This window comes from Lytechinus pictus, chromosome 4 (assembly GCF_037042905.1).
Source record: "Lytechinus pictus isolate F3 Inbred chromosome 4, Lp3.0, whole genome shotgun sequence".
Classification (NCBI taxonomy): Eukaryota; Metazoa; Echinodermata; class Echinoidea; order Temnopleuroida; family Toxopneustidae; genus Lytechinus; species Lytechinus pictus.
Window position 1 is genome coordinate 7,523,556 of NC_087248.1, and position 22,958 is coordinate 7,546,513.

The window sequence follows — 22,958 nt, forward strand, 5'->3', positions numbered from 1 at the left end:
AAGAATTCAAATATAAACTATACACAGTTGAAATTCCAGTTTAGCTTTATAAAGATGTAGTGAAAAAATACTGATTTTGATTTTGTGAAATATCTTTTATTTGAGTGCACACACATGTTCTATCAGTATTAAAATATTTGTAAAATACATGTAGAATTCCTTGCGATTTCATCAGTATGTGTTTTGTTCTGAGCCTTGATTTGTGCAAAAATAGTGAAAGGCATGTAATACGTTTTTTTTCTTCAAAATTGATTAATAATGTGTAAACCATATGGAAACAAATTAACACAAAAATCTCCTATACAGAATACAAAATAACAAATTAAAGAAAACTGTCTCTTCAACAGACAAATACAGTAACTTGGTTTGTCCACATAGGTAAAAGTGGCCTGTATGATAGCCAAAAAGAGATAAACTGAAATTGTATTAATTTTTGGCAAGGAGACACAATGGACTATTTGCCCCACTATTTTTCTAATATACATAAAAGTAAATTTTACTGATTTATATAGCTTTTGTGAAAGGACTAGCATTGGGACTAGTCTGGACTAGGGCTAGACTTATTTTGAGACAAATGAAATTGATTTACAGTCAATACTGGTTTGTATCAGCAGACTAGCTTTTATCTACCATACAACATACACAAAGAATTATGAAAGATATTAAACTATTACTAATTCCAAACATTTCCACTGGTAAAGTGTGAAAACATGGCTACATGCTGCTAAGCTGAGATAAGGAACATAAGTTTTTAAAAATATTTGATATCAAGTGCAATATAATTGTTGCATATCATGTTTATTATTTATCATTATGACTGAGTTGAAGGAGTTTATATTCATAATGCTGGAAATTGCACAATTTAAATGAGATGGTTCACGGCAAGACTCTGTATATCAGTTTCGAGTGGAGTTAAGACATTAAAATCTAAAATAAAAATGATTTGTTTTCATAAAAGGAAAGCTTTGTTGAAATGTATACATGCAGATCTCTCCATATTTCTTAAATTGAGTTAACTTTTGACAATATTTAAAACACAAAGTACAGAAAAAAAAACAATTTATGGAAAAGTTCAATGCATATTCAATCATGATTTGATTAAGTCTAGTTTTTTTTATAATAATGTTCAACGATATAAATGTGTTATCCTTATAAGCCAGTCTCCATAGATTTTGGAAGCTGAATAACTAAAGTCTTTTTCATAGATAAGTCTGAGCATCTTTGTGGGATATAACTTTTTAACAACAAATAGGTCCCTATACCTACTTATGAATATTGTTCCACTTCATGAGTATGTGCCAGTCCTGACGTAGCAACATGCCACTGGGCAGAACTGTACATCATATAGCAGTTTTAAATGATTACGCACTTTATGAGCACCAATTATGTTTACTTTTTTACTTTTTACTAGAAGATTGCGTATATAAGTGTTGCTTTTAAACATTAGAATAAAATTAGAGTACTGATATGTTCATATTTCTATCTTATGATACCGTAAAGTGATTCAATATATTCACACACAAACAAAATATATAAATCGTAGACCCAATTGTTATTTGATATACATTTATACTATTGTAAAATATCCTCTAAACTCTGGTAAAAATATCTAGAAAGATATAGATATATTTCTTATATGATATTATCAATACATCTGAAAGAACAAGAGTATTATTGGTATGGGTAAGCACGTAATACTTTATACCTACATCACACATTTTAATACAAGGAGCTTTTACTATCAATTATATAATACGATCATTTAGTTTCTAATTGATCAGAGATTTAAATGTACTATCAAATAGTACTTCTATATCAGCTGCAATCAGAGAATGCAAAATTCCAAAATTAAAGAATTAATAATCACCTTGTGATTGTTTAAAATAAGTGGGTGTTCTCCTAAGGGGGTATACTATATTTTTGTTTTCAGAAATAGAAATCCCAACTTCAATCACAATTAAATAAACTGCCTTGTAAAGTATACCAGCAGGACGAGTCATGAAAGTATTCATCAAGTTTCGCATGACCTCATAATTGTTGGCATATCAAGTAGGGGGAAAAATCCTGACAAATTAACAAAACCATTACTGTATACCACTAATTTAATTCACATATTTTTTTAGCAATGGACTTGTAACAGCTCACTCTGATTTATCTGTGAAGTGATACAATGTCATCGATTGATCAAAATCGGTTAGATATAGCCCATTAATCCCATAAGGTAGTCAATAATTAATGACAAAACAAAATGAAATGCAAGAATAAATTACACTACGGTGCACTTTCTAATTCCGTTCATCAACTATAAGCAGCCTTGAAACTATAATGCCTTTCTCATCTAATGTGCAATATAGTGAGGTAAACTGTTACATACAATCACAATATGTAAAAAAACACCACTTGACACGTTAGATACTCAAAGCACCAACACCATATTTTTCAAGACCGTTCCTTTCACGTTCTACATACAAAACACACAAGATCAATGACTTCAGTGTTACATACATGTAATCACTTTACATAAGGCATAGAGTGATCAACTGCATACACTTCTTCCAGTAAAGAATGACTTGATACATGCTTGTCATGGTACAAGCAGAGCTCTAGGTGGATTAAAGCCAGGAGGGAGGCTGTCCTTGATAACAGGTCATATTCCAACCAAGGCATATAGACTGAAGCAAACATTTCTTGTTTACGAGAGCCCCATGAAAAGTACACCTTAAACAACTCAAATGGCATTTCCAAGTGATGTCGGATAGCACAGAATGGGGAATGTCCAAGAGAAGAATATAATTATGATAAGATTGACGTTGCCTTATTAATTTTGAAGGATTACCCGACATCACCAACACCAACTTCAAGTGGGACGATGTTGCAATTGGGTCCTCCTATAACGTTATGCTTGATAAAGTACTTGACATGAGAGAAGACAATGAAACATGAAAACCATGCGAGCGAAGATGCTGTAAGCGATCAAAGAGAGCAAGATCCTGTAGAAGACCACTGATGCAACAAGATACAATCATCAAGTTTCAGAAAACATAGAAAGTACACTTGTGATGAATATCATGACAGCAAGCGTACCAAACAGAGCAACATATTGCTACTTAAAGGCCCGACAGAAGTGGGATTTCCTTGGTCTTACAATCCTAGAAAAGTGTCCTGCGGATTAGCAGAAGATTGTTACTGGATTTCCCTGCTCCATATACATGTAGGTTTACAAATCCTAGAAAACTGTCCCGCAGATTGGCTACACACTATACCTGGGTTTACATAGATCTGAAAACCCTACAGAAGTGTCCTGTAGATATGCAGCAGAGTAACCTGGGCTTCCTTTTGTCCCACATACATGTAGGTCTCCAAACCCCTGAAAACTATCCTGCAGATTGGCCATAGATTATACCTGGAATTCCCTCTGATCTGCAAACCCTGTCGCTTATTCCCAGCTTTCTCTCTACCCCACACTGGAATGCAAACCTTAGAAAATGGCAACAGATTTTTCTTGGACCAATGGTTTCCGTTGCATCAATTATTTCCACAATCTGCTCTTCAAGACCAATAACGTCTGATCTCTAAGAATGCAGAACTTTGCAAGATGCTGTAGAGCGGGTGCTAAGAGTTTTCTGCAAAGGCACAGACAGGTTCTATCCATGAAGCAATGCTGCGCTATCACCTGAGATGGCCAATGAGTATGAAATCATTGTTAGAAGTCTGGGAAGAAAGTAGTCAGCATGTTGTAAGCCTTCTTCTTGACAACGGTCGAACCGCTCAGTCGAACATTTCTGATTCTTTGCAAGCCTATATGGGCAAAAAGGGAATGGAAAAAAAAGAGCATTCAAAGATTTTTACTTGCTCCCAACAGGAAAGTTATATTCATATCAATAATGTAACGAGAAAAGATAATAAGAATGTTTGAGGCCTTTTCGTGGTTGCAAGTCACCAATACTGTAATACATGAAATAATATGAGACATTTACGAAAATGGAAATATACAAAATTTGTGTTACTTGCAATCCCTTTTTTAAACACGTAGCAAAATTATTTCTTATCATTACCCAGAATATCTCCTCCTTTTTCTGTAATTTTATTTCGATTACTTTAGGAAAAGATCGGAAAATTTTCAGTTTAAATTACATATTTTATGAGGATATAAAAAAAGTTGACAAAAATGGCCACTACATTCATTTTATAGATGATTTAATTACAAAGTGACTGATTAGGGAGAAAAAAAATATAGAAAACTACATATTAATAACCTCATTCGGTAGCAATCAAACTCACCTCCAAATTCTTTGACCTGTCGGCAATAGGGAGTGGTTTTGCCAACTTTCTTGTGTTTGGTATCTAGTTTGAGAACGTTGTACATGGCATCAAGCGCAATCTGGATCAGTGTGTCATCGTCGTGTTTAAGAATCTCAGAGAAAGCTTGGAAGAAACCCTGCTTTACTATGTACCTGGAAAGAAAAATAAATTCATCATGTCATCATTTTTTCTATCCATCTATCTATATAATCCATCAATCCATATCTATCTATTTTTCTATCTTTGTAACTATCTATTTTTGTTTCTATTAATTTGTCTAGATCTATCTATCTATCTGTCTGTCTGTCTGTCCGTCCATCAATCAGTATGTTTGTCTGTCTGTCAGTACGTCTGCCTGTCTTTCTGTCCATTTATTTATTGTCTGTCTATCTGACTGTCTACTTATTAATTTCTTCAATCTTTCTCCCAATATCTATCAATCAAATGTTCCATTCATTTTTGTCATCCCTATCATCCCTCTTATCTATCAATCCATCCATCCATCTTTCTACCCATCCATCCCTACTTTCCACCTACCTAATGACAAATAACAAACATGTACCTTCCTATGCTCACATATACAGTATCAAGTACAAACACAACACACACACACATGATGTGAGGTGATCAATTTGAAGTTACCTAATCTGCTCTGGTGAGCCATTGACTGTTGCATTAGCGACTGCCCATGTAGCTTCATACATGACCTGGAACTCATCATGCTGCATGGCACTGAGCAAGACTGGAAACAGACCATCGTTCACAAGATGCTATGAAAGATGGAGACAAACAAAAATTACAAAATGGTACTAAATGCAATCTAGGGACATCTTACACAAAGAGTTAGGATAGATTAAAATTAAACTCAAACTGAGATTGATCTCAAATTCTGTAGTCAAGTGATAGCAATTCTGGGCCCCGTCGTAGAGATACGATTTGATTGATCCAATCAATCGTAACTCCATGGAAATCCACCAGGGTCATAATTTTTTCTACAGGAAAATTGCACAATGTCCTTTGTAACCAAAGAGAAGCACAGTGAATTTTCAAGAAAACAATGAATGCATGAATATACATCATAGCTAGAAAATATTTTGAACAAACGTACATAATATATGTTGACGTTGCTGGTCGTCCATAGTTGCGATTGATCGGATCAATCGTAACTCTTTGTAAAACGAGGCCCAGATCAGCCCAAATTTTTTAGTTTGATTTGAATCGATTGCAAATCTTTGTAAGACAGGGCCCAGGTCTGCATGATTGATACTAAGGGTGTTGCAAGAAAAAATGCCAATTCACAAAGACCAATCTAAACTGAAGCAAACCAATTTTTTGTTGTTGATGCAAGACCAGCAATCAATTGCAAACTTGGAATTAATGAAAAGTCTTGTGACTGATTATAGAACCTAAAATTGACTTTCAATCGGTTCCAAGTCCTTGCAACGCTCCAATTAGATGCCCTTTTTCCGGAACACATTCTGCATAACTTTCTCATGTTCCCAGTATTATTTCAGAGAATAATTCTTAATCAAAACATAGCATGTTATGTATGATATCAAAACTAAAAATCTGCCATTTAACAAAATATTTTAACAAAGAATGCCAATTTTGTGACTAATGGTTTAGTGGTGGAATATTAAAGCTGAGAGGAACTCACAGGCACCTAGCATTTTAACTTTTATAGATAAAAACACTGGACAGACCAATTTTAGTTTCTTGTTCTGAATCTATCTTACAAAGTTAATAATCACAACAAATAAAAGAGTTATAAGATTAATATTGAAACCAAACAGTTGCAATTCTTGCAGACAATACTGCTAGAGTCATAGACAGACAAAAGTGTTTGTTACAAAACTACTAATGATGATATATACCTGTATTTGTTGACTGGTGCCAGCTGTGATGTTAGAGAGAGCAAGGCATGCCTCTTTCCTGAGTGTGACATCGTGTTTATGACGGCTCAGGAAGTTACAGAACAATGGTAATGGAGAACACTCCAGGACAGCCTAAACAAGAAAAGGTACCGTACACAGAAATGAATATGAAGGACTGCACACAAAAATTACAGAAGTTAATGCCAAATCATTCTGTCAAATACGTAACATCATGCAGTCCAATTCGGCAATGTATGGAAATTAAATGATCAATAAATATTTCATATTTTCATGTATATAATAAATATAATAAAAAATATATAAAAACACAAATCGTAAAACTTTTATATTCAGGGTCAATGTATGCTAAATGATCATCTTCATAGGAAATGTGAAGGTTTTCAAAAATCTTAAACCCACTAATAAAAGGTGGGCTTGCATGTACATTAAGGAACAGCAACACTTTTTTTCACAAATGAGAAAAAGAATCCAGCATTTCATATCTGCAACCACATTTTTTCATCAAAATTTCTTTGTCTTGTTCCTTTAAATCCTTGCTTCCATTCATTAGAATCGGCTTTAATGGTGGGGTTTCCCTTGACGTAAAAACCAAACTACAAACCTGTGTTTGATAGTCATTCCCTGATACTATATGGCTGACTGCCAAGAGAGCACTTGAAATCACTTCTGACGATTCACTCCTGACAAGGAAATAAAAACAAATGTATTTATTGAAAACAAATAGATTACTTGAGGCGCAATATCAAACTCAGTAAGTTGGACAGTGGTTTCATAATCTCGCCAAGTTGGGTCTGAAACCAAGGCGATGAATGCCTTGAGGCATTCATCCTTATTACCAGGTAATTTGGAGAGGACATCAAGTCATCATTCTTACAGTTGCAACTTGCACATATATTCATGTATTCATAGCAGTCAGGGAAAATGACCACCACCATTGAAGATACGTATGGGAGTTTGTGTGAAGTATCAGGACACTAAAGAATATAATATCAAGTATAATATGCAGAATCAGACATTTTACATCCCCCCACAAGGGGGTCGGGAGATAATACCAAATTATTAAGCTCCTACAATAAAGTTATCAGAAATCATTGTCCATAGTGTCACTACTGAAATTATTTGCACCTAATTGGCCAAACACAAATTTAACAGTAGAAATCACTGAAAAGACATCTGTGGTGTTTCACTCAGTCAGTTGTGACTGAGACATGGTCATTAAGCACAAATGCCTATTAAAATATCATTGATGAAAACATGTTGGTGCGCATCCCCTGAATATAATCTGACCAATGCGATGATGCCTTATATTACATAGGTTGTGTAGATTCGAATCAGTGATAGGTCAATACGCCATCGCGTGACCATACCTGCAAGGATTGCATTTTTTATATTCTAGGTTTTGACGTCACCTCAGTGAATATAACTGCGTTGTATTGTCAATTGAAGGTTGTATTCACGAAAGTGACATCACTCGCTGCTTACAAGTTGCGTAATCAGTTAGTTTATTTGATGCTCGCACTAGTGTTAACGCGTCGATTGCATGAAGAATGCGCTTGCTGTATTTTCAAAATTTTTTCTAATAAGACGTAGATGGATCAGAGCTGTAGCAAGAATTTCGGGTTAATCATAGAGCCAGATGATGAATGCAATTTTTGATGGCAAATCCACAGACTATATAATATAACATTTATTGCCTGGTCTTTCTTTTTAATAACATTTCAACTCCCCTCCAAAGCTATATTTTTCCCTCTGGAGAATATTTTCCCTCAGCCCTGCACGATTCGGGCAAAATATTATTCCTTGGGGAAAAATATAACTATGTCAGGGAGAGGAAATGTTATATTCATACTCTAGAAAGGCAATATCTGTATAATATACCACTGAAGACTTTGTGAAATACCCCCATGATGAACACATCCCAACAAATTCATTCCTCACCTGAGAAGATTGACCAACACAGGGCAGAATCCCATCTCAACGACAAGATTGATTTTATGATCCTTGCTGTCCATAAACTTGGTAAGGGCAGCACATACCTCAGACAGGCATGCAACATGTTTAGTTCCTAGGAGGTCCTTGACCCATGGTAGGTCACCTTGTTTGATCTAAGAAGAAGAATCAAAGGTTTTCTTGGTTAATATCACAGAGCTCATTTTCTTAAACAAGCCTAATGCCCCAATCATACCAAAAGAACTGACCCCAAAAATGAATCATAGTATGTCATTGAAAATAATAAAATACTCTTCATCGATCTGGGCCCTGTCTTATAAAGAGTTACGAGTGATCCAATCAATCATAACTCTATGGAAATCCATCAGTGTCATAATTTTTTCTACAAGAAATTTGCAAAATGTACTTTGTAAACAAAGGTGTACACATAAAATTATCAGCAAAACAATGATTTTATGCAATATACATCATATCTAGAAAATATTTTGAACAAACATGCATTTTAGATGCGGGTGTTGCTGGCTTTCCATAGTTGGGGTTGATTAGATCAATCGTAACTCTTTGTAAGACAGGGCCCTGTGTGATTTTGCTGGTGTGACATAACATGAAAGCTCTCAAGACAGGACAACTCTTCTACAAGACCTTCTACAAGACATTCTCCTAGAACAATCTCAACAGGGGCCCGTAACACAAAGCTTAGCAATGATCGTAGAACATTTGTCTATGATTGACTGCATTGACTACAAAGTACAATTAATCATGAAAATCATTGGCGATTAATCACTTATTGTGTTACAGGACCCTAGAGGAGACCATCTCAGAATATATGTCCCCAAAGAGGTGACCTAAATTGCAACTGCTTCATTAGGTGGTGCTGCACCATCCCGAGTTTGCTCAATCTCGAGATTTTAGCCCAATCGGCCCACTTCGCGATTAATCTCGAGATTCAAGAAACCCCGTCTCCACCATCGCAAGAAGAGCGATTCCTGCTCGAGCGAGGCAACAAGCCCGATGTTACGAGCATGCGCACTTTCGGATCTTGGAGTTTCAACGGGCCGCGCTTTTGAATAACTTCCCGCGATATGCAAGCAATGTACTCCTCTCACTAGCACTTTCGCCGAATTCGACCGGTGTTATGCAACAATCCTCTCAGCTCAGCGAGTGAAGAAGTGATGTATTCTTCGTTTCATATGATGGCGGAGTAGGAGGCAACGACAGAGAGAGAGAGAGAGGGAGAGAAGGAGGAAAGAAATGCTATTTGCTCAAAGGAATAAGACAACACTGCTGTCAGTGTTGTTATTGAATATGACCATCGTCAATGAGCGCCTCCCCCTTCGGTCTGGTCTCTCCCAAAATCCATTCACTGGTGGGACACCATCGTTGCTTATTAGGCAATTGATGAACGCTATTCGCATGTATAAAGTTGACTTTCGCACGTGTTTATGTTTTGACCAAGGCGGAAGTGGAACGCGAATTGCATTATGGACTGACGTCATGAATAAATTACCCTGAGTCCAATCTCGAGTGCGTCTGCACCGACGACTTAGCGGGATAATTCGTTGCAAATAAACCCGAGTTGACTTGGGATTGCAATCTCGAGATTAATCCTACGAACAAGCGCGATAATTGCGTCTCCACCGCCAACTATCTCGAGATTTTTCAGATCGGGATAATTTGCCGGATCAGAAATAGCGCGCTAATTTGAAAACTCGGGATGGTGCAGACGGCCCTAAAGACATCTTTCAAGTCATGGGGGGGGGGGGGGGTGTCTTTCCAGGCAAACTGTTTGCCTTGGGAATTGTCCACTCGGGCAGTTGTGTCCGACATCTGACATCTCGGGATTTCTGCCCAAACCCAAATAATTACTCATGTGGTGATAAAATGATGTTTATGGGTATGGGTGTGATAACACCCAAGTCCAACAAGAAAGTCTTCCCTTTAATTTTATTTTTGCAAAAACTCTGTAGAGAGCAGAGATTTGGAAAGGTCCTTAATCTAGTCATAGATAACAAAGAGTATTATTTCGTCAATTTGGAGAACAACGTTATGTCATCTGAGCAATGCTATGATAGACAATCCCATAACATATATGAACAGAACAATTTTCACATCAAATGAAATGATTTCTCACTTGAGACACAGAGAACAAAAAGAATCTGATTCACATTATTTATTTTGAAGGTAAAAATGTACAAGGATTTCTTCAAAATATGATGAGTTGGCAGCTTTCTTGGAGTGTAAAGAGAGATAAAAGAACAAAATCCATTCTTACCCCATGTGCTTTGAGTTTCTTTAAGTCTTTGAGAAGATCACTGGACATCGATTTTGAGTTGGTCTTACTTTCTCTCCCATTCTTCAGATTAGTATCATTTATATTGTTATCCTGAGTAAAAAAAACAAATAATGCACAGTTATAAATAAATGTCAATTTTCACAAACCATCTGAATATAAACAAATCTTGAGATAAACACACTAAAAAGCTCTTTAGGAGGGCTAAGTATGTGGTGGATTTTATTTTTCATTTTGTGATACATGTACCATGATAGCTCATTATCTAAAAAAATTAGAGACTGGTAAATGGGACAACTTTGAGAGACACAGACAATTCAGTTAATTCTTCAAATCTGAATACAAATGTTTGATATTGCATTGGATTTTGACCACATCCAAGGACTGTTTTTTTCAAACAATGACAAAATGAATGAAATATTATTCACAATAAAGCAAAAATATGGAAGATGCAAGTAGGGGGCATACATGTACATGTACGTGTGTGAGGGGTATGTAACATTCCCACAAAATAATAACCCCCTGAACATGTTAGTACTATACTATACCAACACAATGCTATCATGAACCCAACTCCACATACATGTACATCACAGGTGGTAAATTCCTATTCAGCCTGACAATGCCTCTCATAGCAGTTCATATACCATGTATTAACAACGTTTTTAAACAATGCATGAGCACATGTTTTGTTGATCCAGAGTATTGGAATATCTGCATGTCACGTGACATGGTGGACAATCGATAATCAATAGCATGCAGATGATACAGATGTTTGAGTGAGGGTAGAGGAAACGTATGCATGTGGTAAATATGGCTTGATATTTTAAAGCCTTTTTCGGAAAAAATAGCTCACTGTGATGACTCAATTTTTGCTTTAACTATTAAATGAAAATTGATATTTTCTCCATACATGTAGGTCTTTACCTTTGATCCTCATTGTGTTTGATATATTCTGAGTTTTTGAGAGCTGTCAACACCAGGAACTTTTTATAGAACTGATCAGAGTGATTGTCGGATGAAGAATGATTTCAGAAGCTTACATTGTAACTGTAGCTTGTAACTGGCAATTGAGTACTATTAATCATAAAATAGGGCAGCTAGAAAGAAAATTAAAATCTTTAATGCAAATGACTCATCATTTTCCTATGAATCTTCCATCCATATTACAGTGTACATGTACATGTATGTTTGGTTTCTGATTGTATGCAACCAAGGCCTATTTGTGTTAAAAATCTCAAAATGAATTTGAACAGAATCTACATGTATGCAACAAAATGATTTTGGTAGAAAATGTCTACTTGCTGAGAAATTAGCAAAGTAAGCATTGTTAGCCCAGCGTCTTTTTCCAAGCATTAACAATGCTGTGATTTTTTTTTTTTTATAGCTGGGATTTAATATTTTACAAAAGTTAGTAAATCTACCAAATCTAGATCTCTATGACTATAGGTTGACATTTGGCATTGATTTCAACTGCACTCTCTAAATCTGCAACTACATTAGTACAGGTATAAATAACATTTTGCCTGTATGCCGAAAACAGTTTTAGGAGCAAACAAAATAAAATCTTTTAAAAATAATAAATTTTGCAATGTATCACTTATGCTGGTAGTTGCTGTCTACATGTAGATAAAGGCAACACTTGAAGTGGTTTCCATTTTTCTGCTAAAATGATAAATGTTCAAATTACATCGTCATAATGGAAATGCAGCTCTCATTATCTATCACTATAATATGTATACTGCCGTACCATGGCAAAATGAGTTTAGAATGAGTTTTTTTTTTTAGAAAAGGAGGAAAATGTGGCATTGTTTTATGTGGAAATAATTATAGTGATTTGCTCTTGAAACGTCTGTATTGAAGAAATTAGGGGCTATGTGACTCCAATCCCTTCAGCATAATGTCGAGCATATATGGAAAATATCCCAAATCAAGCTAAAAGCTAATTTTGAAAAAAATCAGAGTTGCTTCCTTTTGTCACATGTGGGACAGCAGTATATAATATCACTAAAATGACAAATGACTGTTCTAACATTCAAACAATAATTCTCAATTTGCCCCTTTCTCTGTTTAAATACTGTTAAATTAGAGATCCCAGTTTTCAATTTTCTCGAACTACCAATTCCATGTTCTTTGTTGTCCTACATGCACAAGATATAGAGCAAATGTAAATAGATAAAATCTCAAAAATATTGAAGTTCCATACAGATAGGCTTACTTACCTCATGCTAAACATTGCAAACACAGTTAGTTGATGGGCCGATTTTTCACTTTGATTTTCATAATTATCAAAGCATTTTCTCTTTATGTATTTTTTCTTTATTTTTTTACTGAAATATCAGAATTTCGATGAATACTGTTTTCTTTCTGAATCCTATGAAATTTTTCAATTTTCCATAATGCGAAAAACTAGGGACTCTATGCTATTGTGCATGTCACCTGTCACCTAAGACCAACAGTATGTCACCAAAAAATGAATTTTAAGAATTCATTGAGCCTGAAAATGACACGTGACTTGTCAAACTTGATCAACAATAGCCCACACAAGTACTTGACTGAATGTAGAAGATATTCAGAGAGAGCTTAAAAAAATAAGGAGAAAACAAAGTTTGAAGTTTACTCAACTTAAAGTATTGCATAAAATTGAAAGTATTACATAATATTTGGGTCATCATTATTTTTTATTGTGCTCAAGATCAGTTTTGGGATGATCACAACCACTGGAATTAATGTTTCATTCACATACAATCTATCATTATCTTTTAGGTAACATTGCAAACAAAAATCCTATTTCGGATCTAGGTTCAATATAGTAAATAAAAGTATATCAAAGTATTTTCTGGTTTAGATGGTCATTTTCATTAATTGTACTACATTCAACATGCAGTATCATTTTATTGAGCTGGATTGTGGGCAAAGAAAATATATATGGGCATTTTGCATGTGGACAAGAACTCACCTGTTTTGTGTTGGGAAGTGATGACGATCTCCTCGAAGCCTCTGATGATGATGATCCAGTCTTTCCACCTCTTCCATTCACCTGTGCCTTCTCTCGCTTCTCCTTTGGTTCATCCTCCACCCTATTAGTCATCCTTCTTTCTCGATATCCTTCATCTCTATCAGTTACCTCCATCTTTTCCCCTTCGTTCCAGCTGTGTCTACTTGATGACTTCTCCGGCTCCTTCCTTTTGGTGATGTTCTGTGGCTCATTGGTCTCAGGTTGATCTGACAAGAGTTTCTTGGAGATCTTGATGACAATCTTCTGACGGTTGATTTTGGTGTTGCCTTCAAAGACAGGCTCATCTGGCTTCTTTTCTTTTCTTTGAACCATCTGCCAGACAGACTTTCCTGCATGTTTCTTCTTTGGACGACTCTGGAACCCGCTGTCACTATCATCTTCTTCATCGCTCTTCCTTTTTGTTCCACCTTTACCAGCATACGTACCTGCGTCACCACTGCCTACTTCTATCCTATTGAACAGGTAATCTTGTCTATCACTGCTTACAGAATCTTTGGGTCGGAAGACCTGATTCTGGCAAGTGCTGTTCTTTTCTTCCACAGATTCTCTACTCTTGACAAGTTCTTTAGGGCCATTAGAAGCCTGGTGTAAGTGAGCTTTCACACCATGCACCACTTTCCTTGCAATATTTCCATCTTTGTCTCCCTTACTGACATGTGAATTAGAAATAGGTGATACCTTTTTCAGCCCACTTCCAAAGTTTGTGGACAGTGTTTTACAGTTTTGGCTCGATTTAGCTGTCCTATTTTTTGCTTGTTCAGTGCTTTTCCTTCTGTGGCTGCGCAGTCTTACTCCTGGTTTGGCTGGTTCTTCATGAACAATGTAAACATCACTTTCCAAAGAGTTAATTCCATTATTGCTTTTGTCTAGTTTCCTTGAAAAGTTAGTTTCCAATACTTCAATTTCATCATCCTCATCAATTGGAATGGCATTACTAGGCTCTGAGTTTGTTGATCTTCGATGGTCTTTTGTTGAATAGGACCTTTCTTTATTGAAACCAATTGCACTTCTCACAGTTGTTTTGGAGTTTTGTTGTACATCACAATGAGTTGTTTGATGATCTGAGTTGATCTTTTTAATGTCGATAGCTTCTTGACTTCTTCTCCTCACCTGTTGTGAGTTATGCCTATGCACCTTTGTCTTGTCTGATACTACTGGAGTTGTATCTTCAATTTCAACAGTTCTTGTTCTTTCATCTTTTAGATCCTCAATATCTTCTGTTATCTCTCCTTCTTCTTTGTCACCATCTGTACCCTCAATGATATCCTCCTCATCATCTTCTGGTAATTCACCTTCCTCAAGTTCTTCTTCTACTGTGGTTTTCGTTCTTTCTTTTGTACTGGTATCACCGTCTTTGCTTTCATGAAGGTCCACTTTGTCTAGGGTGTCATCCAGGTTGCTACAAGGATTGTCAGCAGTTGTCTTCCCTGATACTTCTATTCTCTCTTTTAGGCTAACATGTAAATCAAGTGCATCATCAGAGTTCCAAAGTGCTTTACTCTTGAAGACTTCCACTTTGTCCTTGAGAGCAGCTTCTTGAACATGGCCTGTATTTCCACTGGTTATGTCCCGTGCCTCTGTTGCTTCATTTGGAGATGGAATTCTGTTGTTTTTGTCACACTTATTTTCTTTGTCAGCTGTCAATCCTTCATTCATACTTTCCATGTCATCCCCATGGCACGAACTCGCAACAGCTTCATCCTCGCTCATTTCATTATTCCGGTGTGTATCTCCCTTATCTTCCACTTTATCATGAGTCCTGCCAGTCAGATTCTCCTCAGAGCTCCTTCTCTTCAAATGGTCATTTGCAAGCCTGGTGTCAACATCACTGATAGTTTCTTTGTCTACTCTTTTCATCTCCATGTGATCATCTTTTGATGCAACTCCGATGTTTTTAACATAATCATTTGGCCTAGATTCCCCATTTCTTCTTTTCTCCTCACATGCATGGAGATTGCCTTCTCCTGTTGATATTTCTGTACTCTGAGCCTTCTCAGCTTTGTCCAGTTTGTCCTGTTCATTAGTCTCCTCCACTTTTTCTTCATGTACATAGGTAGCCTTTGAGACTTCAGATTCCACCAACTTCACAACTTTCTCGAAATTGAGTTCTACCTTGCCAATTCCTAGGTCTCTTTTGTCTTTTACTGAAAGGTCAGGTGTTTCCTTCTCCAATATACACCCGTTATCTGCACCGTTTCTAATGGCAGCAGTCACTGTGGTTTCTTCTTCAGTAATCAAGCATTTTATATCCCCTTCTTTGATTCCCTGATCCATCAGATTCTCTTCTGAGTTTGTCTTCATCATTTCTTCCTCAGGTTTATCATTCTCCCGAACAACAGCATCCCCTTCTTGAAATCCAGTCATGTCTTTGCCTTCAGCCATTGTTTTGGCATCTATTTGACTTTCTTCTGTTTCTTCCATCTCCACTACACTGTTTGCCATAGTATCTGACTTCTTTCCAGTCTTGGCAGATGTTGCTTCAGGAATCCTCACTCCCTTTTCCTGTTCGTCCTTTTTCTGATCTACGATTTCTTTCCCATTTTCCTGTCTTACATCATCCATTTGCTCAGGTTCCACTTCCTTTATCGTTTTCAATTCTGGCACTAGGTTTTGGTTGTCACTTTGATGCAACATGTTTTCCTCACTCACCGATGCTTCCACCTTTGGCATGTCTTTTTCTGCAATGCCATGGGTATCTTTCATTTCTAATTCCATTTCTTCATCATCCACCCTCCTTTGTTCTTTATCTCTACCATCACATTCTTCTGTTTCCTCTGCTTGTGATATTTCAGGATTCATCTTGTCATATCTTTGAGGCGACTTTTCCCTCTGATGGTCAACCTCTTCAACTATTCCCAACTCCCTCTCTATTGTTTTTACAGCAGCAGCCGTTTCAAGGTCGGTTTCTTCAGCCTGAGCATTTCCTTCTATCTCGTTACTTCCTGAAGATGGTAACACTTGTTTATTTATCTCTTCAGAATCCCATTCGCTCTTATCATCACTAGTGACTTGTTCTTCACTTTTCAAACCTTCGATCTCTCTTTCCTCATTGGAATCCTCCATTTCTTCATTACACTCTACTTTTTGGTTTTCACCTTCTCCAGTTTCCCTCTCATTTGATATCTTGGATGCAGATTCCAAAATTTCAATGTCACCTTGAGGCACATCAAGCTCTGTATGTTTACTAATATGGTCAGTACCAAATTCTTCATTTCCAGCACTATTTATGGACGTAGGCAAGACTGCATTCATTTGTTCACGATCCCTGTTTTGATTTTTATCATCCTCATCTGTACTGTTAATACTATAAACATCCCTCTTCTTGCTGGTACCGTGCATTTCCTCCTCAAAATATTCTATTTTACTCTCCTCTTGTATTGAATGTACTGCTGCAATCATTTCATGATCTTGTTCACTTCCTTCGACTTTGGTTTCCATTGTTTCTCCATCAGAATCTTCTTTCTTCTCATCTTCATTTTCTCTAATTGAAAGTATTGCTAGGGACTTTTCAAGATCTAGGCTCTGCTTTTCTCTGTCCTCGTCTTTGTATTTCACATCCTCTAATTCTCCCATCCCCTTGGTTTCCTTTATATTTTCATCACAAACTTCTTTGTGGTCATCTGCATCGCTTGAACCAATTGCAACAATCTTTTCATGATCTTCTCCCCCTTCTCTTTTATCTGCTTCATTGCCACCTCCTTTAGTGGTTTGGGAGACACCTGCAGTTTTCACCTCCTCCATCTCTTCGACTATTTTCTCCTTTCCTGCAGTTTTTTTCAGATCAGCCATGTTAAATTCATCTTGCCTGGTTTCTTCCAGATGAGTCCTGTCATGCTCTTTGGTTTCAGATAGCGATTCACCTTGGGGCTCAAACGGGTCATCATCATTCTTTTCTTTGCTTTCAGCATTCTTCCTTTCTTTATCCTGCACAACCTCAATTTCTGCACTTTCTTTGAGATCTGCCTCGTTTGTTTCATATTGCCTGTTATCTTCCTGACGAGTCCTTTCCAGCTCTTTGGTTTCAGGCAGCTGTATACCTTGAGGCTCAAACAGGTCATCACCATTCTCCCCTTTTCTTCCAGCATCCTTTATTTCTCCGTCTTGTACCACCTCAATTCCTTCAATCTCTTTAAGATCTTCCAGGTCTGATTCATCTTGCTTGACATCTTCCTGATGAGTCCTGTCCTGTTCTTTGGTTTCAGACAGTTCCATCCCTTGAGACTCAGAAGGGACATCATTGTTCTCTTCTTCCCTTCCAGCATCCTTTCTTTCTCTATCCTGCACCACTTCTCCGCTTTCCTTGGGATTGGCCATGTCTGACTCTTGTTTTGTATCTTCCAGATGAGTCCTCTCCTGCTCTTCAGTTTTAGACAGCACTATCCCCTGTGGCACCCTCATATTATTGGTCTCTTCCTTCGCATCAACATCATTCCTCTTTCCATCCTCTATTTCCTTCTGTTCTGAACTTTGATTGGAATCAAGCACATCTGATTCAACTTCCTTGCCAGCTTCCCGGTACACCTTGTCAAGTTCTTTTGTTTCTGACAGGCCTTTCTGTTGCATTTCCATGGGGTCATCATAACTTTCTTCTTTCCTTCTGACAACAAATGCTTCTCCATCATTCTTTGGAGATATTAATGGACTAATCACTGTTCTGGTAGCTTGGTTGTCTTCCAGTGTTTTCGGAGGACCTATTGATAACGACACCAGTTCATTCTCAGCTTCCTTCACAAGCTCTGCAACTGGAGGGTTACGCAGGTCAATGTTTGCATCTGTTCTGAGATCATTATATTTGCAATCTTCTTCCATCTGGATATCACAAGTTTCACCGTTATTTTCAATACCATCCCTTTTGTCTTCCCCTAATTCAGAATCCATCATGATGACATCAGAATTCTCTTGAAGAGTATGTTCATTTGAGGTTGCAAGGCATTCCGACCCAGATTCTGTTTTCTTGTTCTCATCTATTTTCTTCGAATCTCTCATCTTCTCACTTTCACCTAATGCTGGTAATTGTGGTTCAAATTGGTCATTTCTAGTTTCAAGATCTATATAGCCACTGCATTTATCTACTATTATCCTTTCATTTGCCTCTTCCTTTTCTTCCTCATGATTTCCTTTATCTTTTCTTGTTTTCAAAAATATTTCAGAAGTCTTCATTTCAAGTTTCAAATCTTCCTCTTCCATACATTTGTCTAAGACTTGGATTCTGCTGGCTCTTATTGGTCTTATGTCGCCAACATCTTCAGCCATCACATTCAGTGGCTTCTCTGTATTGTCCATTTCCATTCGGACTGGTGGCTCAGAATTCACCTCACTCTCTGATTTCTCAAAGTTTGTTTTTTCCGCACTTTCACCCATGAAGGTCTCTCCATTTTCAACCATTTCTCCACTGTCCCCTGCAAATGTTAAATCCATGGGTTCCAGTGATCGCATAGCATCCTCCTCTCCTTCATCAGTGATGTCTTCTTGGCTTTCATAATGGCTTTCATCCTCAACATATAATTCCCTCTTACTATCCTCTTTCCTAAACTCATTGGCGGACATTCTTAGGCTGTTTTCTTCTTCTTCTAATATCTGTGGGGTCTCTGAAGTTTCACTGCCACTGTTCTCAAATATGAATTCATCAGAGTCAGGATCTTCAATGCTCTTCTGATGTTTGGTTTTCTTAAACTGCTCTTTACCAGCTCTTGTCAAATCAAGTACTCCATGCCATTCCCCTTCCTTGACAGTTTCTCTTGAGATGGCTTTAGAATCCGGACATTTCTCCCTCCCATCGTCAAATTCTGTTAGGTCATCATCATCATCATCGTCATCTTCAATGCAGTCGTCGGCAATGATCAAGGATGAAGACTCCTCCTCTTCCTCATCAAATGGAATGACAAGAGATGATGATTCATCATCAGCTGCTGCTGCTGCTTCCTCGTCATCAGCCTCTTCAGTTTCCTGCACCTCTTTGTCATCTCCTACCAAATTCTCAGGCCTGACTGTCATCACATCTTCTAAAATATTATCAGTGCAGATGTTCTCTTTCTCAGTTACCTCTTGCACATCTGCAGAAATGGTGTCATCTCCCTTGTTTTTGTCTGCCATACTATTTTCCTTACTGAAATCAATCAAGTCATCATATCCATATTGAGATGGTGTGTCCACTAGTGATTCAGCGCTCTCTTCCTCACCTTCCCCTGCTTCAGACGAAGAACTTATTTCCACCACTTCCGGAAAAGGACAATCCTCCTTCCCATCTTCCTCTACCCCGCAACATATCTCCTTGACATCTGAGAGCTCCTTCTTTCCTTTATGACTTTCAGTCCGCCCCACCTTCCGACGAGATTCTCTTTTCTTCTTCCTCTTTTCCTTATCTTCTTTACGTTTCCTCCTGCGCTTCGTGGATTGGTCCTTGAAGCTTCCAGTCTTTATACGGATGAAGAATCGGTTGCGGTATTCTGAGGCAAGGACATGCCTGTGCTCCAAGGTGGACGGAACCACTTCTTCCTTGTTGCTATAGGTGTTTGTCTTGTTCTCTTTCTCCTCATCGCTGATCTGCCTTTGAAACTCCAAGAGAGCCTTTAAACTTCTCAGCTGATAAGGGATAAACACAGAAAAAGGGAAACAAAGATAATCAAATATACATGTCAAGGAATAGTAAATTGTAACAGCATTATGCTCCGGGCTGAAGATATTTACATGTAAATAAATATAGTAAAATTCACAGAGCAAAATGCTGAAAATTTCATCAAAATCAGATAACAAATAACAAAGTTATTTAATTTTAAAATTAAGCAATACTTTTTGGAAACAGTTATATGCACATCATCATGAATATTCATTAGGGGAACCAATGATGTCACACCCCCACTTTCCCTTTTCTTAAGTTGTTACATGAAATCGTTTCATTTTTTCATACATGTGTAAATGATGTGTCTCCATCGTGATGAAATAAAGTTGCAGCAACTAATGCATTTAAGTATCATGGTACACCATGTATCTTTCTTGGGCAAGTGTTGGTCCTTTTCGGGATCGACACTTGCACAAGAAAGATATACGGTGTACCGTGAAACCTACTACACTATTCTTCTTCGCCATGGAAACCTTCAGAAGTTACATAATGCACTTAATCAGTTGTCAATCCAATTGTTTTAGTTCTTGGTAGAATTTTTTGAATAAACCTAATTTCATATCATAAAATACAAAAGAACAAGTGGGGATATGACATCATCAGCCCACCTAATGAATATTCATGAAGACATGCCTAGAAATTTTTTGCCGGAATAATGCAAATCTTGAAAATTCAATAATTTCGTTATTTGTTATCCGATTTTGATCAGATTTTCAGCATTCTGCTCTGTGAATTTTACTCTATTTATTGAGATATAAATTTCTTCAGCCCAGAGCATCCCTTTAAAGACTAAATGCAACAAATATTGTGAATAATTATGAGGATTCATGCAGTTTTAAGCAGGGAAATGACGTACATGTAGATTGGGTATATGAGTACATGTACATAAAGGTGAATACAATATTAGCCCAAAATGGATTTAGGTTGAGTTGCAATAAGAAAGAATGAATGGTTATTACCAGAAATTCCTATTATGCACATGATATCTTAAATGCCTTTATCATTGTCACAAATCTTGTTATTAAATCTATTTCAAAGGGTTTTAAAAAGTTTTAAAAAGTGTAAGTCTTACTAAAGAGTTTCTATTTCAAAGGAAACAATATTCTTCTTAATAGTTAACTATTTGTCATTTATGTATGTACTTTTCATTCATAATTTTCTTTTAGTATTTGTTTCTACAATAAATGCAATGAGCATTATATAACTGAACTGTAGGAAAGCAAACAACAAGTAATATGAAACAGACATACAACATCTACAAACATGATTGTTTTGAAGATAAAAAAGAAAGGACCAACCTCTCTAATGACCACTTTCTTCAATTTGATTTGTCCATTGTAATGTTCATAAGTCTTTGCCTTGGTAACCCTACCACCTGCTACAGCTTTCTTTGGTCTTCCTCTTTTCCTACGAATGTTCGTTGGATTCTTTCGGCTGCACAAATCTTCATGTAACTCTTTCCGCTTCTTTTTCTTTGGGGGTCTTCCTCTGCCCCTTTTAACTACAGAGTCATGTTTCTTTTGCGATACTGAATTGTCCTCAAGCAGAATAATGTCGTCTACAGTTTCCAGAGGCTCTCTGTCCGGACACGGCTGCGATTGAGGCTGCAGGCGGGCTTCGATCTCCGGACATTGCTCAGATGTGGGTTGAAGGCAAGTTTCAATATCTGGGCATGGCTGCGTTATTGGCTGAGGGCGAGTTTCACTGTCCGAACACAACCTGGACCCTGGCCGAATGCGAGTTTCTTTGACTGAACACAACCGAGTTTGGGACTGAAGGCAAGCTTCTGTGTCATCGGGACACAACCGAGTCTTGGACTTAAGGTAAGTTTCTTGCTGAGGGCTAGTTTCTCTGTTGGGACATAACTGAGTTTGTGGCTGAAGGCAAGTTTGGCTGTCCAGACCTAACTGGGATTCAGTCTCAAGGCAGGTTTGTTTGTTTAAACTAAATTCTGTCTGTGGCTGAAGATCAGGCATCTTGGTGGTTTTCTTCTTTGGTCTTCCCCTTCCCCTTCTTTTCATCCTTCCTTTCATTGGCACTTCAACATTTGATATCTCCAACGGCAACTCCTCTGGCGTCTTCAAACTGACCAAATCCAATGGGTTTTCATTCAGCGACCATTTCTTCTGGTTCTGTACGAAAATATGAATGATTGTAATTAAAAAGCCTGTCTAAAGCTTTGATAAAAGGTTGATAATGTGAACAACACTTGGGTATCATTTAGCATTCTAATCCTACAAACATGTAGTGGGCATTGATATTTAAAAAAAAAACATTATTGAAACCGTTATTCTTTCTGATGATTAAATTTTGATTCATTATAGGTAGGTTATTTTATTAGACAATTTTAAATTGATGTATTACTAGGATTTATAACCACAGACAGAATGGTTTTCGACAAAACACGCATTTTGAGGCCACTTACCACTTGATTGGAGAACTTATTTGGCTTTGAGATGAACTTTTTGATCAATTTTTTTCTCATGATAGTTCCGTTGAATTGCACCTTGCTCTTGACAACATGACTGACCCCCAGAGTGACATTGGTATCATCCTCCTTCTGGTCTTTCTTTATGGACTGGATCAAGGCAGACTGTATTTGCCTCTGAAAGATACAAAAGAAGATAGAATGATAGCAGAATGATTACAAAAGGCTCAGCCGGACCACTTCATCTGGCGGGTGATTCATAAAGCTGTTCGTAAATTATAACATGAATGACTTAATGCACGACCGGTGACCCTTTCTTGCATTAGATGATCCATATGAAGCTGACATAGCACCTAAGAACATATTCTAGTCATGCATGAAGTTTTGCGTAACTTTACAAACAGCTTTATAAAACAACCACATGTTTCTGTTTTTTAAAATCATATTTAGTTTGG

General features: G+C 37.2%; 1 protein-coding gene across 1 annotated transcript; it reads right to left on the reverse strand.

The window, feature by feature from the left end:
• Positions 1 to 1,116: 1,116 nt before the first annotated feature.
• Positions 1,117 to 22,675, reverse strand: LOC129259616 (uncharacterized). Its single transcript, XM_054897887.2, has 10 exons — positions 22,501 to 22,675; positions 21,374 to 22,207; positions 13,397 to 20,038; positions 10,420 to 10,530; positions 8,136 to 8,302; positions 6,799 to 6,877; positions 6,177 to 6,308; positions 4,945 to 5,072; positions 4,282 to 4,454; positions 1,117 to 3,798 (listed from the first exon to the last, which is right to left on the reverse strand). The coding sequence occupies exons 1-10, from the start codon at positions 22,558 to 22,560 to the stop codon at positions 3,704 to 3,706; spliced, it is 8,421 nt and encodes a 2,806-aa protein (XP_054753862.2). The 5' UTR covers positions 22,561 to 22,675; the 3' UTR covers positions 1,117 to 3,703.
• Between the last annotated feature and the right edge of the window lie 283 nt (positions 22,676 to 22,958).